The sequence below is a fragment of the Cornus florida genome, unplaced genomic scaffold (genome assembly GCF_030987335.1).
Source record: "Cornus florida cultivar Cherokee Brave unplaced genomic scaffold, ASM3098733v1 CherokeeBrave_3.0.0_Hap2_Chr04, whole genome shotgun sequence".
NCBI classification, from domain to species: domain Eukaryota; kingdom Viridiplantae; phylum Streptophyta; class Magnoliopsida; order Cornales; family Cornaceae; genus Cornus; species Cornus florida.
Window position 1 is genome coordinate 79,928,959 of NW_026775574.1, and position 23,468 is coordinate 79,952,426.

Below are 23,468 nucleotides of genomic sequence, written 5' to 3' on the forward strand. Positions count from 1 at the left end.
ATCATCCGAGGATAATAGCAGCAAACCTTATTTGTCTATTCCTAAACCCCATGCCTAAAATCTGATATTCAGCCCCAGACGTGGTTTAAAAAAAAAAAAAAAAGGGTACCAACTTGTTAATAATGTTGTCCTCCCTCTTTTATATAAATGGTACAGTTTAAAAAAATAAATAAATAAAACGTTGCTATAAACAAAATGTGCAATATCTCCTTACATTTTTTCAAATTGAGCAAATAAGGACAATTATTCAATTTAAAGACAAAAATAACTAAAATGCCCTTAAGACGAAATAAAAATAAAATACTTAATTTCAAATTGTTGGAATCTATATATATATATATATATATATATTTGTGGTTTTCACAAAAAATTTGGGGTATTGGAGTATTTTGGAGTTTTTATTAAAAAAAAATTGAAGACCAAAATAGTTAAAATGTCCTTAAGGGTATTTTGGAATTTTTATTTTAAAAATTGTCAAAATTGTTGACCTGTGGCAATTTGCTACAACATACAGTATTAAAATATAAATTCGGGAGTGTGTGTTTCTTGCATATTTTGTAGTATACAGATAAGGGTTTTGTGCATTTTACCCTTTTATAAAAAAAAATTTATTTTCAGTGGGCCGATTGATGCATGTGCTGGTCGCGGAATATGCATGTGATTCGGCCCAAGTCTTCAAAGCCTGAATAGCATTGTTCTTTATATAAATTACAAGAAAGGGATGTGTAAAGAAATTGTTTTCCTGAAAAATTTAACAACCAAATAGACCATGATAGAGACTTAAGTTTTCGAGAAAAGCTCAAACAATTTGCTCTAACATTGATCAACAATAACTACAATTCAAACAAGAAAGACCTTGTTAGACAGTGTTTTAGTTTTCAAGAAAAGCTCAAACTATTTGGCACTAACATTTGATCAACAATAATTTACAAGCCAAACAGGAAATACCTTGTTAGACAGTGTTCAGTCTAATAACTAAAACGACGGTTAGGGCTTCAAGGTAGCAGAAGCAACTCAAATCTCAGCTATAAAAAAGACTCACTTCAGTAATGGTAGACGTTCGGGGGTGACTCATAATTGTAATGGTAGGCATTATGGGGTGACTCAACTTCGTAACGATACCCATCATGGGATTGTTCCACTTCATAATGATATCCATCATGGGATTGTTCCACTTCATAGTGATAAACATTGTGGGGCGGCTCTTCTTCGTAGTGGTGGGCGTAATGAGGTGGGGAGGGGGAAGAGGGTTCACTTGCCGAGGGACTGGGGATGTGAGTTTGGTTCTTGTCCACTCGGACCTCAACTAACTCAACTTCTTCGAATGAGTGGAATATCGGGTGCAAGTATGCATCAGCCAAGTAAGATTTCATGTTGAGGGCAGGCTCAGCAGCGCGTTCCTGTGTGTCCTTTGCCATGGCTTCCTGAAGGCAGCAATAAGAGGAAACACACTTCCATCAGTAATATGAATACAAAAAGTAAGCATACTGTAAAGTATCAATCAGCAAAGCACAAATATCACAAATCAATTTTGTACAAGTTCTGTCAACGATTTTAGATACAACTCAATAACAGAACAAAGCCCTTTTGCCAACTATTATTAATAATGTTACAAGCAAACACCAAAAATTTCTCTCTAACATAGCCATTGCGGCTTCAGTTCTGAGCAGCATGGGAAGGGCAAGGTCAAGAAGAACATCTTCCCCAAATAGAAATGAGACGCATATCAATAAAGTATTAAGATGCCTAGGTTGCACAATTGTCGTGGAAAGAATTTCGGTCATCCGGATGCTTATAGAAACAAGGTAATAGGCCATATTTCAATCCCTTGGTAAAAAACAACTGGATAATATGATTGATTTCGTCATTCAAATGCCTTATCAAAGGCAAATTTGGCAATTAAAATTATTTGACGATCTACTTCAAGACACACGAAGGTATCCAACTATTTCACACAGGTCATTAAACATCAATTCTACACAAACAAGTTCACATGAGGAAAATATAAAAAACATATATGTCTTCAGATATAGACACTGTCCAAAACTCAACTGTTAGTGGTCAGACATTCTCAAACACAAGCACAAGTCACAGAATCTTACAATGCCATTACCCTCATTTATTTGAAGCCTTTGGTCAGCATGTGTCTGTATAAAATATGATGCACACAAGCAAAAAGTTCTCTAAAATTTTGGTTGAATCCTTCAATTAGCAAATCTAGGTTACCAAATTAGAATATTATCAAATGTAATCATCAGGTAAAAGAAAATCCCTAGAGTCACGGACACTAAAGCAGATACTGTAGTACACTGTTGATACTATTGTGGGTATGTTCTACAGATCCACATAATCTAGACTTGTGTACACTGTTGATACTATGGTGATCGAATAACTCTTGATATTTACAACATAATTTTATTTTTGCATCTCTATCCACATTACACATGAACTATGTTAGCATGAATATTTAGAGAAAAGTTTACTTCAACCTAATTATTATATTTTGATATTTAGATGGACGGAACTGACCTCAAGGGGGTACTTTCTGAATGCAGGTTCAAAGCGGTTCTTGCAGTACTTGTGGAAAGATAACGTCAATATGGGCAAGACAACTAGCAAAGGAGTGGAATTTGCAGCCTTTTTTGTGCTGAGAAGACCCATCAATAGAAGTTGAGAAATCAACAAGCTCGCTATTATGCGGCTGTGAACATGTGGCCAGAATGCAGCAGCACTCTCATATTGTTGATGATACACATTAATAATCTGTATGATCAAGCAGAGTAGAAAATCTCAATGTGAAATTATGCAGGCAAAACTTACCATGGTATACAATTATAAATGATGTAAACTGAAATCAATTATTAGGCTCAAACATGACAATATTCTCTCAATTTCTAAAAACAGCTATGAGTTACAGATAAATCATTCACTCACCACAAATAATATGATTTTATGAGCACCACTTGATAATTTGAACATTTTTGGGACTTCTCCAAATAACTACTAAAATTGTAGTGGAAAGCTGCAATTTTAAGTATTGCTTTTTAATATTTGAGAAGAAAGATTGTGTTTTTTTTTTACATCTCTTAAGTTTACTTCATCCTAAATAAAGTTTTTTCTGAATCATTCTCCGAAAATCCGTGGATATTTCTTGCATTCTAATAATATTCCTGGGCTTCTGTCTTCCTGAATCCTGACAATGTCACCAAGTTTCCAAAACCCAAAAAAAAAATGTACAGTTCTGTCAATGTCTACTGAACCCCACTATAATATTAGTATATCATCAAACTGGAATTTCCATAACCCTGCTTTTCAATTTTGAATCTAATTAAAAGCTCTAAGCCATCTAATAAGAAATAAAAACCAAATTCAATGAAGAAACTAACCTGATGACGGTAGACAAAAAATGCAAAGGCAAAGAAGACTAGTATGAAAGGAAGAAGGATCGGAGTAACCACGGCATACACAATACCCAGCAGGAAGTACAGTTGAAGACTTGGAAGAGTCTCTGGAAGATCCACACTGTGAGGGTCCATTGCCTTCTCTCTGTCCCTTTCAGTTTTCACCAGGAATATGTTCTTAAGGTGGAAAATGACCAAAGGCTTCAAACGTAGAATCTCACTAGCAACGGCAGCCCACCCATCAACCATTATATATGTAATAAAGAAAGTAGCCTTCATTGGTATTGAAACTCCAATAGTTCTAGGAATGCTGCAATAAAAATAAAAATAAAAAATTTTACTAATGGAATGTGTAAGAAGTTACTAAGAACAACAAAACAAAAGAAATTAACTGAAGTTAAATATCAGCTCCATTTTCTTGGGAAGCACTGTTCGTGTTTGAGATTTGCACTAGGCTGCTTTATGTTGCATAAGGAAATGAAAATTGTAACCATTTGCATCCTCGTCTCTGTTCAGGAAAAATGCCAGTTTTTGCCATGACAAATTCACATCATAGAGGTCTCCTTATTCCTAAACTAAATTTCAACCATAAACTTCACCACCATCACTCAACAAATTCTCCCACTGCAACATGGTGGAAAATTGTAACTCATTTTTCTGGTTTTGAACCTCGTTTTCCCAGCAGCGAAAACTCCGTGACACTCATTGAGATATTTTGTCATTATACACATCAAATGCAAAATATTATTTAAACAATTTTCAATTGTGACATGCTTTATGAAGGTTACTGATATATGTAGCACCATATAGAAAAACACAATTGTTTTTTTGTTGATTTATTTCAGGACTAAGAATTATCAATAATAAGGTGTTAATTGAATACATCACACAACCCTACTAAAAGCACAAATATATCAAACTGCCCTTGACTAATATAACATCAACAGCAGTGAATTAAATTCCTAGGAGTGATATAATTACAAGTAAAAATAATGGTATATATGAAGAAGGAAACTTATTTTATCACCGAGAATGACAAAAGAAAATGGATATGCCACTATCTAATATATGGTTAGAATTGCATGTCACTAGTGTTTACAAAGTGAAATTGGATCTTGCAAATGAATACTATCAGTCTAGTTTTGGCTGTTTAATGAAGAGAATGTCATGCTAATACATTGCTATCTGTAAAACCCGTGCAAATCACCCTATTCAGATTCATATTACATATCAAGGGAAAGAGAGATGTTACTTAATATTTTCACTAAATTATTCATGCAATATTGTTTCATATATAAATTTCACTAGGAATTTCATTGGTCAATGCGTAGAAAGTTGACTGCAGTGCTCCACGTGATTGCTAATTAAGAAGACTCAAAGTTTTTTAAATTTTTATGCACATATACATATTATATAAAATCATATATCAAGTAATAGTGCATGTATAAAAATTGCTACAATTTGAAACTTCCACTCAGAAGTTTCCACTCCCAATAGTGGAAATAAACAGAAAAAATAGAAAATTAGAATTTTGATGAACATGAACAAATGCTCACTAGAGCCAGCTAAGAGACTTCTTTAAGAAAACCTTACCAGAGGTAACAGAATATACACTAACAATTTTTAAATTTTAGCATGAAGCTGAAGTAAATACATTAGATTTTCTGATGAAGCCATCCCAGGATTCCCAGCCAGAGGAGAAGATAAAGGTTACAAAGGGCATTATGGAGGGATCATTACCACTTGACATTCTCAATTATCAGTACAGTAGCATTCCTTGTTTATAATGTATCACCCATTAACTGAAATTTTGATACATAAATTGAAGTTAAAAAATTGAATACTTAGATAACCATTTTCAAGTAGTACTGTAATATTCAATAACTAATCTTATTTCAAATCATATCATACGTCGGCCAATGTGACATAATAATATTAGACTATTAGTGATACCCGAAACTATTTATATATAACAGAGATATTGAAGTTCCACAAGCGGTACTTCTGGATAATGAATTTCAAGCAGTTGTTTGAATTCCTTATGATATGAACTGCAGTAAGTTCTTGCTAATGGTAAAAAAGGGGGCTTTGAATGTGGAGATTTGAATTAGCTATATGGTTATGACTTACCACCCTCACATCTCTCTCTCTCTTTCCCTCCCCACACAAAAATATATATATATATATAAACACACTTTTGAATAGATAACTGAAACTCACTTTTTCCCAAATAATTTTCTCTTATTTAAATATTTCAAATGAGTTGGCACAGTGAATTCCCGACAATCTTCTGGTTGTACATGAGAGGAGAACACTTGGTTCTTTAATCTAGTTTTCAACAATTCCAGGATATTCTTGAATATTGGCTCTCTAAACCATTCATTGTTGTATCACCAACTAGATCAATAGCAAATGCAATGAATATTTTGGAACATATGGATATGGTAAGCTTTGCTTTCTGCATGTGTAGTTTATAAAACTTATGATTTATAGCATAATTTGTTAAAACTTTTAGGCACTATACTGTGCACCCAGGACTGTGCCTAATTAAAAGTTGTACCAAGACCGATATTCAAGGTATAAAACCATATTATAAAATGAATCAGAAAACATAGCAAACCAACAGATGTAACTTATGAAATAAGTTAAGGGAAAAAAAGAAAAGAACATAGCGTAAACAAAACAAAAGCATGCACTTTAATCATGTCCGGTAGAGATGGAACAAATATCACCTCTCTGAATAGTACAAAGATTTTCTTCTATAAAGACTCAAAATATAATATTTCTCATACCATAAAGAATATAAATATAGAAATTCTAAATAAAATATAAACAGCATGCCCATCAGTAGAGTCAACTGAATGCGTGAAATGTCAAATCAGCCAAAAACATTATTCCTGAATGAGAAAACATAGTAACATTTCTAGAAGTACAAGAAATCAGTTGGCAATAAGATAAATGTGAATTAAGTGTGTTACTATAGTGCTCAATGTCAATACTCGTTAAGTTTGTGCCACTATAGAAGTGAAAAACTAACAGAAGCAAGTAACATAAAACCATAAGAAACTACCAAAAATACATAGAACCATAAAAGCTCGGGGGTATTATTTTTTTAACATAGAAATTTTAAGAACTTTGTTCACAGGATATAGAAAATTACTCAGTAGGCGATTGATGAAGGAAAGAATGAAGTTGCTGGAAAGCTGTTCCAGTCACTATGCTCCCCAAGAACACATTCACCAACATAAAGTAATAGTACTTTGCAGCTGACCTCCGTTCTAGTACAGATAATGCTACGTGCCCCTCAATTTTTGACATAATCATCAAAACTGCAGGAAGAATGTACAAGAATATTTTGAGAGCTAGACCAGGAAGGAAACCCTGTAGGAATGACTTGATGAATTTCCTGCATGACATTGCCACAGAATATATCATTATAAAAATGACAAAGTTTAGAAAGATATATGTAAAATGAAAATACATCAGAGTTGACAAAGAAACCATCATAAATCAAGACATGTATAAAGGACATGATAAAGGGATTAGTTAGTTTAGAACAAATTGATCAGTTAGTTTCATCTTCTTGAAGGATATAAGTGGATCGTCTACCAATATGTTAGAGATTAACTTGTATTCTTAAAATCATACTAATACTCATTGAAAAGTAGAAGCATTTATTTTAACACAAAGATAAGATTGTAAGATAACAAAGTTATCATTAACAGAAACATCAATGAAACAATCAAACTGACTGGTGATACAACGAAAGCAGAAGAAACTCTAATCCATGCTGGAATCCTTGACAATTTAAATCATTTAAGAATAAGCCATAAAAGTTGTATGAAAAGAAATACAAGTCAAGGATTTTCTGACAATTATAAAGAGCATTCTATTAGGAACTCTATACTGCTGGGTGAAACACAAAGTGTAACTTAAGCATTTTCTTTTGTGTGGGGGTTTGGGGGTGGTGTTCCATCCATGCAGGTCCAACGATGCTGCTCCAAATTGGATGAATCGGACAGATCACATGGTAACTTTCAAGTTATCAATTAGCTCATAATCTACGGAAAAAAAAAAAAAAAACCCATGCATTCATAACCATGAAACGTACAAAGTGCATGTATATTGTAGTCACTTCAACAATTTTGACTTGTATCTTTGATTTCTGATATATGCAAAACTCCAGAGAAAGAATAAATATCCGGTGTCATAGAAAAAATGACCACACGAAAGAAGACATAGAACTTATGTTTGTGAGATCAAAGAAAAAAGAAGACATAACACACCCATGTGTTGTTGTGCACCACAAATTAGAGCAAGTAGGAGTCATTGAATATAAATATATATATATATATATAATAGTATCCGAAAGATGAGGACTACTAAATGAAAATGATACGTAATTAGACCAAGATATACAAATATCGAATCCAATTTATAATTCATTCACACCAAGAAAGTAAATAAAATAAATTATAATACGAAACCAAATCGAAGTTCACTTACAATTCAATCACCGGCCTGAGGAAAGGAGCAACTCTTTGGAGCCCTTCCAGATTTGCAAGTGATTGCACAAAAGCAATGGGTATCATGTAAAAGAACACCAAAGCAAACACCGATAATGATATCACAAGTTTTCGGATGCTTAGAGATACAAAGGGTATAGCAAGATTCTTCCAGTATACATCACGGGGTTCAGGGGCCCAATTTGTTAACCACAGTGTGGGATTCTTGCTTTGCTGTGTCTGTGCACAGACAGCAGCCCCCCAACGTGAATTAAATGATACAAAAGCAGCTGGCATAATAGATTTTGGGTCCTTAAGAATTCTCTGGCGCTCCGTTGCTAACTAGCAAGCAATACATGTATCAAGACTAAATTTATTACAACAACTTGACAGGGGGAAAAAACAATATTATATTTGTGCCAAAAAAATTAAATAAATAACAAACATGGTTTAAAGACTACTACTAACAAGAAGCAAGTATGTAAATAATTACTAATGAAAAAATAATGGACAAAATTTCAGACTGACAAATAGATTTTAAATGAAGTAGCTCCTACTACTTACTCTTTTATCAAGATCCTTGATCTGTTGTTTATAGAACTCAATTGCATCAACTTTTTCACCCCAAAGCCCAAGGAATCCTTTCTGAACAATAAAAATGTTAAACATTTTATTATAGAAAATTCCAGACAACTATGAATGATGTGCTGCTCAGCATCTTAAATGGATTACAAAACCATGTCCATGTGTGTGTCCTCAACATGTCTTGCCTGTATGATTTGGGTGCATAAAACAAGCTACCTTTTTGGTTGGCCTTTTGTCTGGATTTCTTTCAGACTTAAGTTGGTTATAGTCCAGCCAATTTTGGAGCCTCTCTCTTTTTTTCACAAGCTTGGCAAATTTGTTTGCGTTGTAAACAGCCTGAAAAAAGATTAAAGAAATTAACATGACTACATGATAAATTAAAGCAAAGCCCTGCAAGGTAAGTACAATCACGAATATTATGTCACATTTTTCTAAAAAAGTTACAATGAAAATATCCTAGTTGGACCAACGGGTTTGAGATTAAAGAATAAATATTATAACTAATAATAAGGGGCAAGTACAAAAGAAGATTCAACCGAAGCACCTTATTACCTGGTGACAAAGATAGTGATCTGGGTGATTTGTTGTAAAGAAGTTGTCCACACTATCTGAAATTGAGCGATCAGAAGCACGCGGTACGTTCCTAACTAATACCTGAAAATTATGTACGTAATAGATTATAGCGCACAAGAATTTGAAAACCCTGTCAAAGTCAAACAAGTAATAATAATAAATCATTTGTTACATATTCCAGGCTAAGGGGGAAACTTTGCTGGTTTAACTCTTAACTGAATAAATGATATAATAATTCAAAGGTGATGTGCAACAAAACCCCCTTGTAGTATGGATATTGAATATATAACCCCCTAATTGTGCCAAAAAAAACCAGCACCATTGAAATTGTGCAAAAGATATGCGATTGCAATTAGAATATACCCTTTCACCATATCAGGGTTATATGCACAATATCCATATTACAATGGGGTCATATATAAAAAATAATCATATTATGGGTGTGTATATCCACAATATATTACTTCCACAGATTTTTCTCACTTTACCTTATCAAATACAGAGGGAGCTATATGCACAATTATGGTACCACAAGTGGTATTTTTGCACACGTGGGTGCTAGTTGCAATTATTTTCAATAGATGAAGGTTTTATTTGCACATAGCATAGGAGGTTTATTTTCAGGAATTGTAAAGACAATGCCTTCGGGAAAGCCTAAGCTAGATAGGAAGTTCATCAACCAAGGGCAGAGACAGAAGTTTTGATTTGGGGCTTCTTTTCTTTATAAATCAATCAATTGTAATATAATTTCAATATATATCAAAAAATGGGAAAAATAAAACCTAAATAAATAGAGATGGAAAAAAATAAATAATTTTCCTTTAACAACAATTTTAAAAAAAAACAAATTGAGTACTTTTATTCCAACCTTGATGAAAGATTAATTAAAAAAATGTACCATTTTAACTAAACAAAAAATTGCAAGTATTTATTATCAGGAACACAATAAGGAACTTTGAGTAGCTATATAAAATGTAATTTTACAACTAAAAATATTAGCATATATAGTACCATTGTTGTTGTTGGCATTTTAGTCATCTTAGTCTTATAACACTTCAGTTTTTCCTTCTTCCCAATGCTCTCAAGAGTCTCTGAAGGAGATTAACATATGATTCTTGATATTTTTCTTCTAAACACACTCTAACAAACATGTATAACAAGGAAAGCTTCTGTATTTTTTTAAAAGATGTGGAGACATTGGTGTAACTTTTCCTTTTTCTCTCTTGAATTCATATAATGGATATTGTACATGTGTACATGTAAATGTAAATGGAGTAATCTAGTAAAGTAAGTACTACTATAATAAAGAACTTATATTTTTGTTTCAAATCATTTGGACTTTAAAAGTAAGACTAAAATTTTTCGAGAAGATACATATTATATTATTTCAAAACTCGCTATTTTTAAGGCCAATAAACCAGTGTTTTGAAAAATATTTGGGGGGGCAAACTAAGTTTTTTTATGAGTTTTGGGTAGTAATTAAAAAATAACTGTTTGTAGGGGGGCTATAAAAAAAAAATTGAAAAATTCCCCACTCCGCTCCTTTGATCAAGTAATTAAGTAATTTTAACATTTACAACGCACAGTTACTCATGTAAATTTGTGAACTAGTCCACCATATAGACGAAAAGACTTAATGGATTGGCCATAAAATCTAATTAAGAATGCTTTTGGTTTTGGCTTCGGCCTTTGTGTATTCCAGGGACGCGTTCCCCTCTAGAACGCTATTTATACATTTTTAATTTACTTATCAAAAAAAAAAAAAAAAAAAATCTAATTAAGAATGCTAGTCACATACAAGTCAAGTAGTATTACATTTTTTTTAAAAAAAAAAAAAAAAAAACTTGCGACTTTTCCATGATAAAATACAGGAGTAAAAATACTAGATTTGTTTGGTGACGTATGGAAAGCTTGGTGACTAGCTCAGACTTAGGCAAGGCATTTCATCAGATTTTTCATTATCCAAAGCAAACCAAATAAATCTCATGAAACATCTCCTTCATGAAGTTAATAATCTAACTATTTTTACCAACAGAACAATTTACTACGCTCGGGTTCTGTCTCCATCTCTAGAATACGTGCAGTAGCATCATGCTCGTATAAAGGCAGATCAATAAATTGTTAATATGCACAGCAATGGTTGTTCAGGAGGAAAACAGCTCCATTTTAAATGAAGATTGCTGCTGTCTCAAAATTATTTGGCTTTCAAATCTCTTTCATCTCAGTTTAAGCAAAAACTTCAGTAACATGGCATGTAAACATTACAATCATTGATTCACAGATCAATCAAAAGATTTCAGTCTTTTTCATAAGTTGATTTCACGAGGCATAAACTAAGACTTAAAAGGCTTGCCCAGCATCTCTATTTTAGCTTTCATAAAACTTAATGTGCACCAAAGAGAATTTAAATGATCACAGGGGCCATTTAGATCCTTTCAGAACCTATATCGTTCTTGCTATAATTATTATAGAAACTGAATCAATTGCAAGCTGCCTTCAGGACTTGAACCATCCACAATTTCTTTTCTAGGAGTAAAATTAAATCAGCATGTTACATATTTTATTAGCATCAAATCTACCGAGCATCTCCTAATCCTTCGTCAATTCATGTAATCTCTCAGGAGCATCTTAATTTGCATGTTTCCTTCTTATAGATAAAGAATGTTTATGCTAAAGAGTTCCAAGTGTTGGATGAAGTGGTGGTTATGGAACTTTAGCCCTCTAGCTCTGCGCTAGGTCATTTGAGAAAGAGAAACAAGAGCAATTTCAACATTATGAAGACTGCAACATATAGAGTGATGAGGAGGGCCTTTTTACTATTGTGAGTTCTGTGGGGGATGATGCAGTACACACAGTGAATAGATTTTCTAATTATGTTCTCTGAGAAACCGATTCCCCATGTGTTCCCTTTTATCCCCTGATCCTTCCAATACATTTTTCGTAATTCGGATCCTTTTGTGTACTCTGTATACTTCTTTCATTTGTAACACATTATCTTCTCTAGAACAAAAATAAAAAGAAGAGAAAAATCATAACACTACCAATAAAATAGACAACAATTAGCCATTGCAAACTTTGACAGCATGAAACATCATAAGCCTCAACATGCATCTTTATGGGGCAGAATGAAAAACAATTTAGATTTCTATTTTCTCAATAATAAACATTCTAGAAATTTCCTTCAGGATTATTGTAAAAGCACTTGAAGTTCAACTCACAGTGAATTGTTCTGCATGCCTGTGTTGTGAAGCCAAGAATTTTAACCTCATTGATGCTACTCTATCATATTCCTTGTAGAGCATGAAGCATGTCCAAAACGTGAACAAATATTCCAATGATATGTGGACAAAAAACCTGAATTCAAACATAACAGTTGTTTTCTGAAGGCAGGATTGCAATGTTTACAATAAGATACACAAGAAAGAAATACAGAAACAAGCATGACAAATGTAATCACAAGTTTATAAATAGGTTATGTCTACTGATATATTTATAAAGCCGGTTTAAGACGTGTAAAAGGAAAAGAATTGCATTAGAAAGCTGAAATCCAGCATAAACCCTTAAGACCCCTATGAAGATGAATCCAAGAATGTCCAAATAAATGCTTGGGTGCTCCCTTGAATTACATGTTCTATCAATATTCGTTAGTTCTGAAAATTGGGCAAATAACACTACCTTTAGTGCCTGGATGCAATGGTAAGTGTGCAAGTTTCCTGATTTTTTGGGGCCAAAATGGGTAAAGAAGTTAGTCCAAAACAGTAGGCCTAAATTAGGGGCTTGAAATATAGGAGCATTAATAGGTAAAGAGATGGAGTTGGTAGATACTATAACTAAATTGAATGTTAATATAGCATGCCTACAGGAAACTAATTGGACAGGAGAGAGTTAAGGAAATTGAAAATAAGTTATACATACTTTATTACACCTGAAGTGATAGATAATCATTGATGCGAACTATAAATAAATAAATAAAATTAAAAAAATTAAAAAAAAATTAAAAATTAAAAAGAAAAGAAAAAAGAAGATGACATCACTACTATTAGATAAGGGGATAGACCACCAATGCTTTATCTCAAGTGGTTTCCCTCCTATTACATGAGAGGCTAAGGGTTCAAGTCCACATTGGGCCAATAGCAGGGTGTGTCTGCTCGGCTACCAAAAAGAAAAAGAGGGGGACAGATAATTTTAGTAAAATTTGTATTGAGAAGTATGACTAAACTAACATATTAAAGCACAATTTTGGGAATGTATGGATGGATTAATATAATAAACACTCTTAGAAGAGATATTGTTTATTGTAGACTTTAAAGAAAGTATAATAAAACTTGTAGAGGGCATGGGATGATGCATGGTGAACTCAATTTGGAGATAGAAATGACAATGGAAGGTTAGTCTAGACTTCACCGTTGTACATAGTGAATATCAATACCTATTTTAAAACGAGATGAACATTCTGACCTTTAGACTTGGATTGCAATATAGGTTGATAGTCCAAGAAGTTCCTCAAGCTTCTCAAAACGAAAGGCCTTATCTAACTCATTGTATCTTAAGATACAATCAAGAAGCCAAGGTGTTTTTGTTGTTTCATAGACTGGGATGTAAAAGGTTGTTTCCTTAACTTTTCTGGCTTTGGAGCTTATTTAACCAATAACGTGACCTAAAACTTTTTGTACATTCTTTCTTTATTTTTATGATAAAATTTTACTTACCAAAAACAAAAACATAAGGCGATAATAATACACATACACACTAAAGGACAATCAAGAAAGAAAGTGGAGATTTGGAACCTCAAAACTAGACGATGAAAATTTAAAGAAAAGAAAGTAGAACTATTTAATAATACACGTTAAAAGGCTAAGAAATTTAGACATAGATACAAGATACAGACAAGCCAACATGACATGTCTTAACAAAGTAGGGCATGAGAACAGCAGGGACATGTTAATAAATTTATATATATATATATAATACATTATAAATGACAAACATTACTTAGTGACAACAAAATGTTATCTCTGCCACACAAAGTCACAACAAGGACACAACATAAATGCATGTGACTGTATATGTGTGTCCATAAGATGTGTGTGTGTGTGCATGTGTACATATATATATACACACAATCTGATGACTCACCACTCCTCGCCTACTCTCATATTTGCTCCTTTAATAAAATTCTACATAACTTGTTTATTGATATTGTCAAATTTGTAAATTTTGTATAACGTTTTAGTTATTTTTTACAAATTATGTTTTTTCAATGTTAGAAGAAACTCTTATCCATGTCTAAGGTTCATTAACAATATTTGGCTATTGCAGAAAATCGTCAGCTATGTGTCTCAGATTAAAAAATTAATTTTAAATTAAAAACACATCCAATAAGTTATCAGATATGTGTCCAAAAGGGGCCAAAAACAGTGCCAGTGTCAGATACTTGTCCAGAAGTGTTCAAAAAGTAGGGGTGCACAAAAAAAGTCAGAACCAGTAAAGCGGACTGCGCCGAACCGAACCATACGGTTGTATTGTTCCTATGATAGAATGATTTGGTTCCAGTACTAAAACTTACAGAACCACTGATAACAGTTCAGTTCCAATTTGGGGTCAATATATATATATATTATATAGTACACATGTTTGATTTGTATTGGTAGAGAATGTAACTTACCATACACAACAATTCATAGGATAACCATATATATACATATATTCATATTGTGGTTTTTATTTGATTAATATGAAAGTGAAAAATCGCAGAACCGATCCGAACCAAACCGACCATTTATGGTTCGGATCAATTTGGTTCTACTAATTCTAACGGTTCAGTTCGGTTCTAATATTTTCTAGAACCGTTGGACCGGTTTAGTTCTGGTTCATCCCAGATCCAAACCGTGTGCAACCCTTCCAAAAAGAGTCGGTATCTAACACAAAGATGCTTCCTCCCGGATACTTCTTAGACTAAAGAAAGTAACATAGAATTAAGAGGATGAAAGTAATATAATTTAATATAGGATGGCCAAAAGTATTAAAATAAAATCAAAAGAGGTTCTTGGAGAATCAAAAGGAAAGTGAATTTACCTACAAATTAATAGTAGTTAAAGAATTAAATCATAGGAAAACAACACTAAAATCGGTCGCATATATAGGAGCATGCTGTCAGCACTCTTTTTAACTTTGAGGCACATACAGTATCAATATGATGTTTAAACTTTAAAGTAAATTTATCCCCATCATGAAAGAAAATAAACTTACCTAATAGATTTTGGACCAACATTTGATATTGAAAGCTTATCAATATTGCTGACAACCAAGTCTTTTTTTAGAAAAAATAACGTTCCACCTGATGCATTAACTGGAATCAGAACCAAGAGTGCCACAATAGCGATTGGTCCAAATATTTTTAAGCTGTCATAGAGAAGGAAAGATAGTTAGAGCTACAATAACAAATTTATAGATATAGAAGTTTCATAAACACACATGAACAAACACCATACGCGTGGGGGGGAGGGGGAATAAATGAAACATTATAACAACTTGTACATACATTTTAACTTTATTATCATATTATTACTTTGCCCCCCCACCCCACAATTGAACTTTTCGGGGTCTGCCCCAAATCTCCCGTTAAATTCTCAAGAATTGTTTCTTCTCACAGCCTCGACCATTTTCTTTAAGACCTTTCTCTTGTCTTTGGCATGAATAAAATCAGTTCTTATACCAAAAATTAAAGAACTCCTTTACAATTAACCATTAGTCTCCCACACCAATGAAAAAAATTGGTTTTTTATGCGGATATACTATTGTCATTTGTAGAGTGAGGTGAAACATTTGAGGATATCTCTGAACGTTTTCTACCATGTATTTACGTAGTTTCGGGTTTGAAGCAAATTTGGAGAAGAGAGTTAATTACAGTGACGAGATGGGCGATGTGCTAATCTGGCAGGAAGATTCCAAAGATGTGGTTTCTAACATAGTTTACTGAGAGATTCAAGAAAAGTCTTGGGGCAGAAGAAGCATTATTTATCAGAAGGCAATCAACTCTAATTGAGCACCATTTCAAGCATTGCAAGTTTAGTTTAACAATCCCAGTACAGCGAACATGAGGCTTGAGAAACTTCAGGAATTTTCACAGGCTTGAGAAGCTTCAGGAGGAAATTTTTATTTGTTGCAAGAGAGGTGGCCTAATGAAGGTACAAATTTCAAGATTCCCTTGGAAATAAACATCAAATGTCTAATTTAAAGCGCATTATACAAACTGAGGTTAAAAAACCACTTCAACCAAGTAAAACTGAAATAAAGGTACATTATCAAATTCAGATATAGTTTCTGTGATGAACCTACGGGTGGGTGTGCTGTGGGCAGGTGCGAGACACTGACAGGCTACCACACTGGTGAGTTACGGGTGCACAATCCCACATCGCCTGGGAAAAGGAAAAGTGAAGTGCTAATATGTAGGTATGTCACTCCAATTAGTATGAGGCCTATTGGGGGTAAAGCCCAAGAGCAAAACCATGCGGGCTCAGGCCAAAAGCGGATAATATCATACCATGTGGTGGAGTGGGTCGTTACAAATGGTATCAGAGCCTGACCCAACCGGAAGTGTGCCAACGGGGACATCGGGCCTCCAAGGAAGGTGAATTGTGATGACCTTGTGGGCGGGTGTGCCGTGGGCGGGTGCGAGATACTGACAGGCTACCACACTGGCGAGCTACGGGTGCATAATCTCACATCACCTAGGAAAGGGAAAGGTGAAGTGCTTATATGTAGATGTGTCACTCCAATTGGTATGAGACCTTTTGGGGTAAAGCCCAAGAGCAAAACCGTGCGGGCTCAGGCCCAAAGCGGACAATATCATACCATGTGGTGGAATGAGTCGTTACAAATGGTATCAGAGCAAAAGGGAAAGGTGAAGTGCTTATATGTAGGTGTGTCACTCCAATTGGTATGAGGCCTTTTGGGGTAAAGCCCAAGAGCAAAACCGTACCGGCTCAGGCCCAAAGTGGACAATATCATACCATGTGGTGGAGTGGGTCGTTACAAATAGTATCAGAGACTGACCCAGCCAGAAGTGTGCCGACAGGGACATTGGGCCTCCAAGGGGGGTGAATTGTGATGACCCAGTAGGCGGGTGTGCCATGGGCGGGTGCGAGAGACTGACAGGCTACCACACTGGCGAGCTACAGGTGCACAATCCCACATCGCCTGGGAAAGGGAAAGGTAAAGTGCTTATATGTAGGTGTGTCACTCCAATTGGTATGAGGCCTTTTGAGGTAAAGCCCAAGAGCAAAACCGTGCGGGCTCAGGCCCAAAGCGGACAATATCATACCATGTGATGGAGTGGGTCGTTACAGTTTCCATCCTAAATTCCAGCCATTTGAAATAAAAAAATTAATTCCGGCTATTACTATGAGAAAACAAGCTATTAATAAATCATGGTTTAAAAAGTGAACTAAAAATAAATAGAAAAAAATAATGTCGCAGATTCAAAAGATTTAACGAAAGAAAATATGAAGAGATCAATCAACACCCATGAAAACGGGGAGGGGAAGACATGGTATATACTTGAATGGAAATTTTATAGCTATCCAGACCAAAGTACTAAAGTTCTTGAGACCACAAGAAATGCTAACATTATGTTTTGCTTCATTTCCAATAAGGAGAATGATAACTAGAAGAAATTATTTTGATGATGGCTGGAATCGGGAAACTAAATGCACCATAAGCTTAGACACCAGAAATGAAAAGCTAAGAAGAAGAGAAGATAACAAAGAAGAATCGAATAGAAAAAATATAGGGAGAATAGGAACTCCAAGTTTCAGTCCAATTCCAAAAAAAAATTCTTATTTGATGGTAGAAGTGCAAAATAATTTGCACAAACAATGAACACCACATAAACAAGAAACTTAAGAGGTGAAAAGTAAAAAGTTTTAACCAGATATGTATGAAACTGATAAGGAAAAAGCATAAGAGAGAAAAGCGATGGAGAAATCCAAACAGAAGAATTAGAAAATACAAATTTTCTAACTTTAAATAATGATACAACATCCATATTTATTAAGACATAAATTTAAGGCCAAAAACCACCAAAAAAAAAAATAATAATAATTGCACTGACACCTCCTGAGATTTTGGTCAATTCCACTCAGTGGCTTGTCAACGTAATTTTGGATAATGACACCCCCTGAGGTTTCAAATGACATAAATGCCCTTGAATTATTAATTAAATTTTATTCACAGAATAATAGGCTAACAGCAATGTAAATTAATGAAAATAACCCCTCTGTAAAAGAAATTTTTTTCCCCTTAATACCATAGAAGATGATGGGGGAGAAAAGAAAGCTCCGCTCTGTAGAGAGAGGTGTCGCCACCACCAACCACCATCGCCACCTCAACCACCGGACGCCTCTTTGTCTCTCCACTCACCACCACAACATCAACCCCACAACCACCACCCACCATCGACGACCCATTCACACCACTAACTGCCATCGCCACCACCACCCACCATCATTAACTCCACCACCATTCGCCTTTGTATTTCTTTCTCTCTCCTCACCACCGCAACATCCACCACACAACCACCACCCACCAATATCGCCACCTCAACTACCGCATAAAAAGCCCTAGCAATTGAGAACCATATACAAGCTGTGGCAGTACTACCACCAGCATCGCTGCCGTAAGCATCTACTGCTCCACCACCTCGCAGAGGACAAGATCGAATCCGCTGCCACCACACACCACAAGAAACCCCAAATCAAACCAGATTTCATAAACCCCCAATCTGAAACCTCATACATATATCTATCTATCTATCACTGCCACCCCACCACACCACAACTTATACCACCATCATCTGCAACTATGACTAGCACAATCGACAACCCCCCCCCCCCCCCCCCCCCCAACAACCATCTACCACCATCATCTCCGCCCATAACGAACACAATCAAATCACAAGGAACCCCAAATTAACCCAATTCATATATATATATATGGGATTGAGAGATATTAGATATATATATCTATATATATATATAAAACCTTTTAAATCCCCAATCCAAAATCTCATAAATACTTATATATATACACACGCGCGCATGTTTCACTCTCTCTATCATCTTCTGATAATAAATTTGGCATAGAATTTGAGCGGTGGAAGGTAAGGCAAGGTTGTTGTTGACATAAATACACACACACATATATGCACAATCGAATCCCACCACCAAGACTTGCTTGATACTGATGATAGATGATGGGATGAAGCAATGAAGATTTTTTTTTTTTTTTTTTATCAGAAGCCGTGAAGATGGAAAGGGTGGATTAAACGCAATTGTCTAGGGCATTCAGGTCATTTCATGATTAAAAAGTAATTGTTGACTAGTCAAAGGGCATTTTGGTCTTTTTCTAAGTGGGGAGTGGGTGTGGATGCAAGATTTTAAAACCTCAAGGAATGTTACTGCCCAAAAAAACGTTGACCTGCCGCTAAGTGGCATTGACCAATATCTCAGGGTATGTCAGTGCAATTAACCCTAAATAAAAAGAAAAATTCTTATTATTAAATAAAAGGGTTAATTGCATTGACACCCCTAAGGTTTTGGTCAATTCCAATCAGATGCAAGTCAACATTTTTTTTGACAATGACACCCCATGGGGTTTTAAAATCCTGCATCCACACCTCTTTCTGGCCTATAAAAAGACCTAAATGCCTTTTGACTAATCAACAATTACTTTTGATCATGCAGTGACCTTGATGCGCTTTTCTAACTAATTTTAATGGACCAAATTTACCCATTATTTACCACTTCATGCCATTATCCATCATTAGTATCAAGTTTAGCCTTACCTTCCTCCGCCACAAGTCTCAACTTCAAGTCCCACCGGATTTGGACTCGCATGAGTGGCGGCCGATAGAGGAGAGAGAGGAGTAGGTTACCCAACGGTCGGTGAGGCTTGAGATCAACCACGCGTTCACAGGGATCTAACGCTCACCGGTGGTGACCGAGTAGTGGACAGTCAAGAGGAGAAATGGTCGCGCACGACAACTATAAGTCGGTGGCTTGGAAGTCAAGGATTTTGCTTGATCTATTGGTTGGCAATGGTGGGTGGTGGTTATAGGGTTGATGTTGCGATGGTGGTGGTTGTGGGGTTGATGTTTGTGATGGTGGTGGTTGTGGGGTTGATGTTGCGGTTGTGATTAGAAAGAGAAGGGGGTGGCCGGTGGTGGAGGTGGCAATGGTGGTTGGTGGGGGGCGATGGTGGGTGGTGGTTGTGGGGTTGATGTTGACAGCATTCGAACTTTCAGTTTCCTGTTCTACTGAATCCCTTTTTGATTCCACTTTCCTTATAAAGTCCTATGGACGAAATTTCCCTTATTTTTAAGAAGAATAGGACTTTGCAAACCTCTATATAAACCATGTCATACACAAGGTTTATTTAACGGCTTTTGTTATACAGATTCAATATTTTTAAAGCCTTAGGAAGTTAATCCCTCTCAGAAAATCAAAATTGATTTTTCTATAGTCTTCCTAGAACATACACATATTCACCTAGTTAGGTTAGAGTTGTGAAGTTCGAATCCTAATCGTGATCATACAGTTGTATTAACATCGATCAGACGAAACAGATCTTCTTCTATATCATTCAGACAATTGAAGAACAGAGGTAAACGCAATCACACTTTTGAAAGGGTTGGAGCATTCGTGGAGTGTTGTCTGATCTACCTGCTACTCTTCTACAAATATCAAGTGTCAGTCTGAGATCAAGTTGCTGCTGGACGAGGAGTCGCAAAGCAAGAGGATCGTCAGCGGTTGGTGTGGTGTAGAACGATAGGGTGTGAGCCAAAGTCAAAGTTCAGTATACTTTATTTCAAGCATAGTGGATTGATTTACTTTGGACTGCACAGTCCACGAGGTTTTTCCCATAACAGTTGACGTATTTTATCAACTAGGGTTTTCTCGCTAAAATCCTGGTGTCATCTCTAACTTTATACTTTGCATTATTTTATTTGCATGTGATTAACTGTTTAATTGTTAAAACATAAAATAAGCAAAGTTGTTAAGGACACTGATTTGTTTTCTAGAACAAACTAAAACTTTCTAAGTAATTTCCGCTCGTACAACTTACAAAAGTAACCACGCATGTATAAATTAAATTCATAGAAGAAATACGAATTAAAACACATTAGTCCTAAATCTCCAGTTTTTTTTTTTTTTTTTTTTTTTTTTGCGTCCTAAATTAAAACACCTTAGTCCTAAATCTCCAGTTTGCTCAACAAACAAACATCCACAACCGTAGGACTACAAATTAGTAAGCATGGAAAAGAAAACTGCAAATGCAGAATGCAAATTCTTAATAATAATAACACAATAAAGCAATAAGTGCCCATTGATAGAACTGAAATTCCAAAATGACAATTTCAATTTGTCAATCGGAACTCCAAAATGCAAACTGCAGCATATGGTTCCAACCATGAAACTGCGAGAAACTAAGAAAGAAAAGGAAAACTAACCAGATACAAAGTAAATACTTCAGAAAACATCATAATTGAATTCAACAAAACCCATTTCCCAAAATTTTCTAAACAAGCAAACAACAGCCACAATCTTAAACTCTGAGAAAGAAGAGGAAAACTTGACTACCTCAGAGAGTAACTGTTAAGATACAGTATGATGTAAAAATAATCTTCAATAATCACTTGTCAACAATTCAGAATCTTCACCGAAAACAAACAGCATCCCACAACCATAAAACACTGATAAACTAAAAGAAGAGGAAATTGACTTCCCCAGAAAGTAAAATTCAGTTTAAATTCACAAAAAAAATACAGAAAACAAGCACTACCCAAAACAATAAAACATATGAAGAGAAATAAGAAAGTAAAAATTGAGTACCCCATAATGTAGATTCTCAGGAAAACAGCAGAATCAAGGCCAGCATGGTTGATAATCTCAGACTCACTCATCTTCAGAGCTTGAGGCATCCAATTGAGGAAGGTAAAGTAAGTCTTGATATTGAGATTCACAAACTTGCCCACAAAGTTCCCAGTGTGCCTGGGACTAGTCCTCCCACCACTGATGTACCATTTGGTAAAGTAGACCCTGTCATTGATGGGTTGAATCCTGAGAAGAGCGAAGGCTAGCAAGAAGGCAAAGGCACCGAGTATGTTGATTAATGCAGAGACCCCAATATCCCCAAGAGTTGCCATGGGAGAGCGGAGTAGAGAGAGAAAGTAGAGAGAGAAAAAGAAGAATCAAGCGCGGGAGATAAGGAGGAAAGGTGGAGTAACAGATGAGGAAAAGGAAAGAATATTGTGGCCTTTTTCTATTCGGAAAGTGGGATGCAATGACTTTTGCTGCTTTATGTGTGTGTGTGTGTATATATATATATATATATATATTTCCTTCGCTAATGGGTTTGATCTGTTTTTGGGTGTTCTGGGTTTTGTTTATTCATGGAAGTGGTGTGTTGGAGGGAGAAGGTGATGCTTTGTGTGTGTTGTTGTATGCGCTGTGTGCTAATCTAATCTTTTGCTGTCAATCAATTTTCACTGTTTTCACTTTCTAGTCCTCGCGACTGAAAGTAGCGTGCAATCATGACCATCGCTGTATTAATTGGCGTAAAAGTCTGGATGTTGAGTCAATTTTCTTTCCTTAATTGTTTATTTTATTTTATTTTTTTAAGATTTTTTTTTTCTTTGTAGAGGGTAGTCAATTATTATTTTTTATTTATTGTACTAGAAAAATTATTTAGAGTTCGGAATTTGAAAAGGAAATGAGATAGATGAATAATGAAAAATAAAATAAAAAATCCACATTCTTATATTTTATTTAATGGTTCGAATTTCGGACGTATTAGTTATTAAATATTTAATGAGTTAGATTTGTTTATTTTTTAGACTGTTTTTGGTTTGATTTTTTGTTCTTATTTAATTAAATACTAATAATAAGAAAATTAATTTATTTCTTTGAAATTTATTTTCTATTTTCTATAGATGATTGAAAATTAGTAAAATTAAGGCTGAAGAAAAGTGGCATAAAATATAAATGTGTTTAAAAGTTAAGTAAATAAAATGAATATATGTTATTAAATTTAATAAGGAATGTCCACAATTTTTCATGGATTTGGGGATGAGACTAATGCTCCGAGGGTAAGAAAGAAAAAAATTGGATGATAAATTCATAATTTACTATGTTCGGAGAATAAACTCATAATTTACTATTTTAGTTGAAAGATAAAGAAATAAAAAATTTTAATTATTTTTACAATTATATTCAATAATATTTATAATTATATAATTTATAGAGGGTAATATTATAATTTAAAACTTGTATAATTTATGATTTATGATAGTCTTTTCTCCTTACTTCCACTCATTTTTTAACGGACAAAAATTTGTAAAGAAAAA

General features: G+C 34.7%; 1 protein-coding gene across 1 annotated transcript; it reads right to left on the reverse strand.

Annotated features, from left to right (window-relative positions):
• Window positions 1-724: 724 nt before the first annotated feature.
• Window positions 725-22,909, reverse strand: LOC132303623 (CSC1-like protein At1g32090). Its single transcript, XM_059800959.1, has 11 exons — window positions 21,955-22,909; window positions 15,314-15,466; window positions 12,283-12,418; window positions 9,044-9,145; window positions 8,708-8,827; window positions 8,471-8,551; window positions 7,908-8,248; window positions 6,562-6,807; window positions 3,387-3,711; window positions 2,530-2,763; window positions 725-1,424 (listed from the first exon to the last, which is right to left on the reverse strand). Exons 1-11 carry the CDS (start codon window positions 22,266-22,268, stop codon window positions 1,044-1,046), a joined length of 2,433 nt encoding a protein of 810 aa, XP_059656942.1. The 5' UTR covers window positions 22,269-22,909; the 3' UTR covers window positions 725-1,043.
• Between the last annotated feature and the right edge of the window lie 559 nt (window positions 22,910-23,468).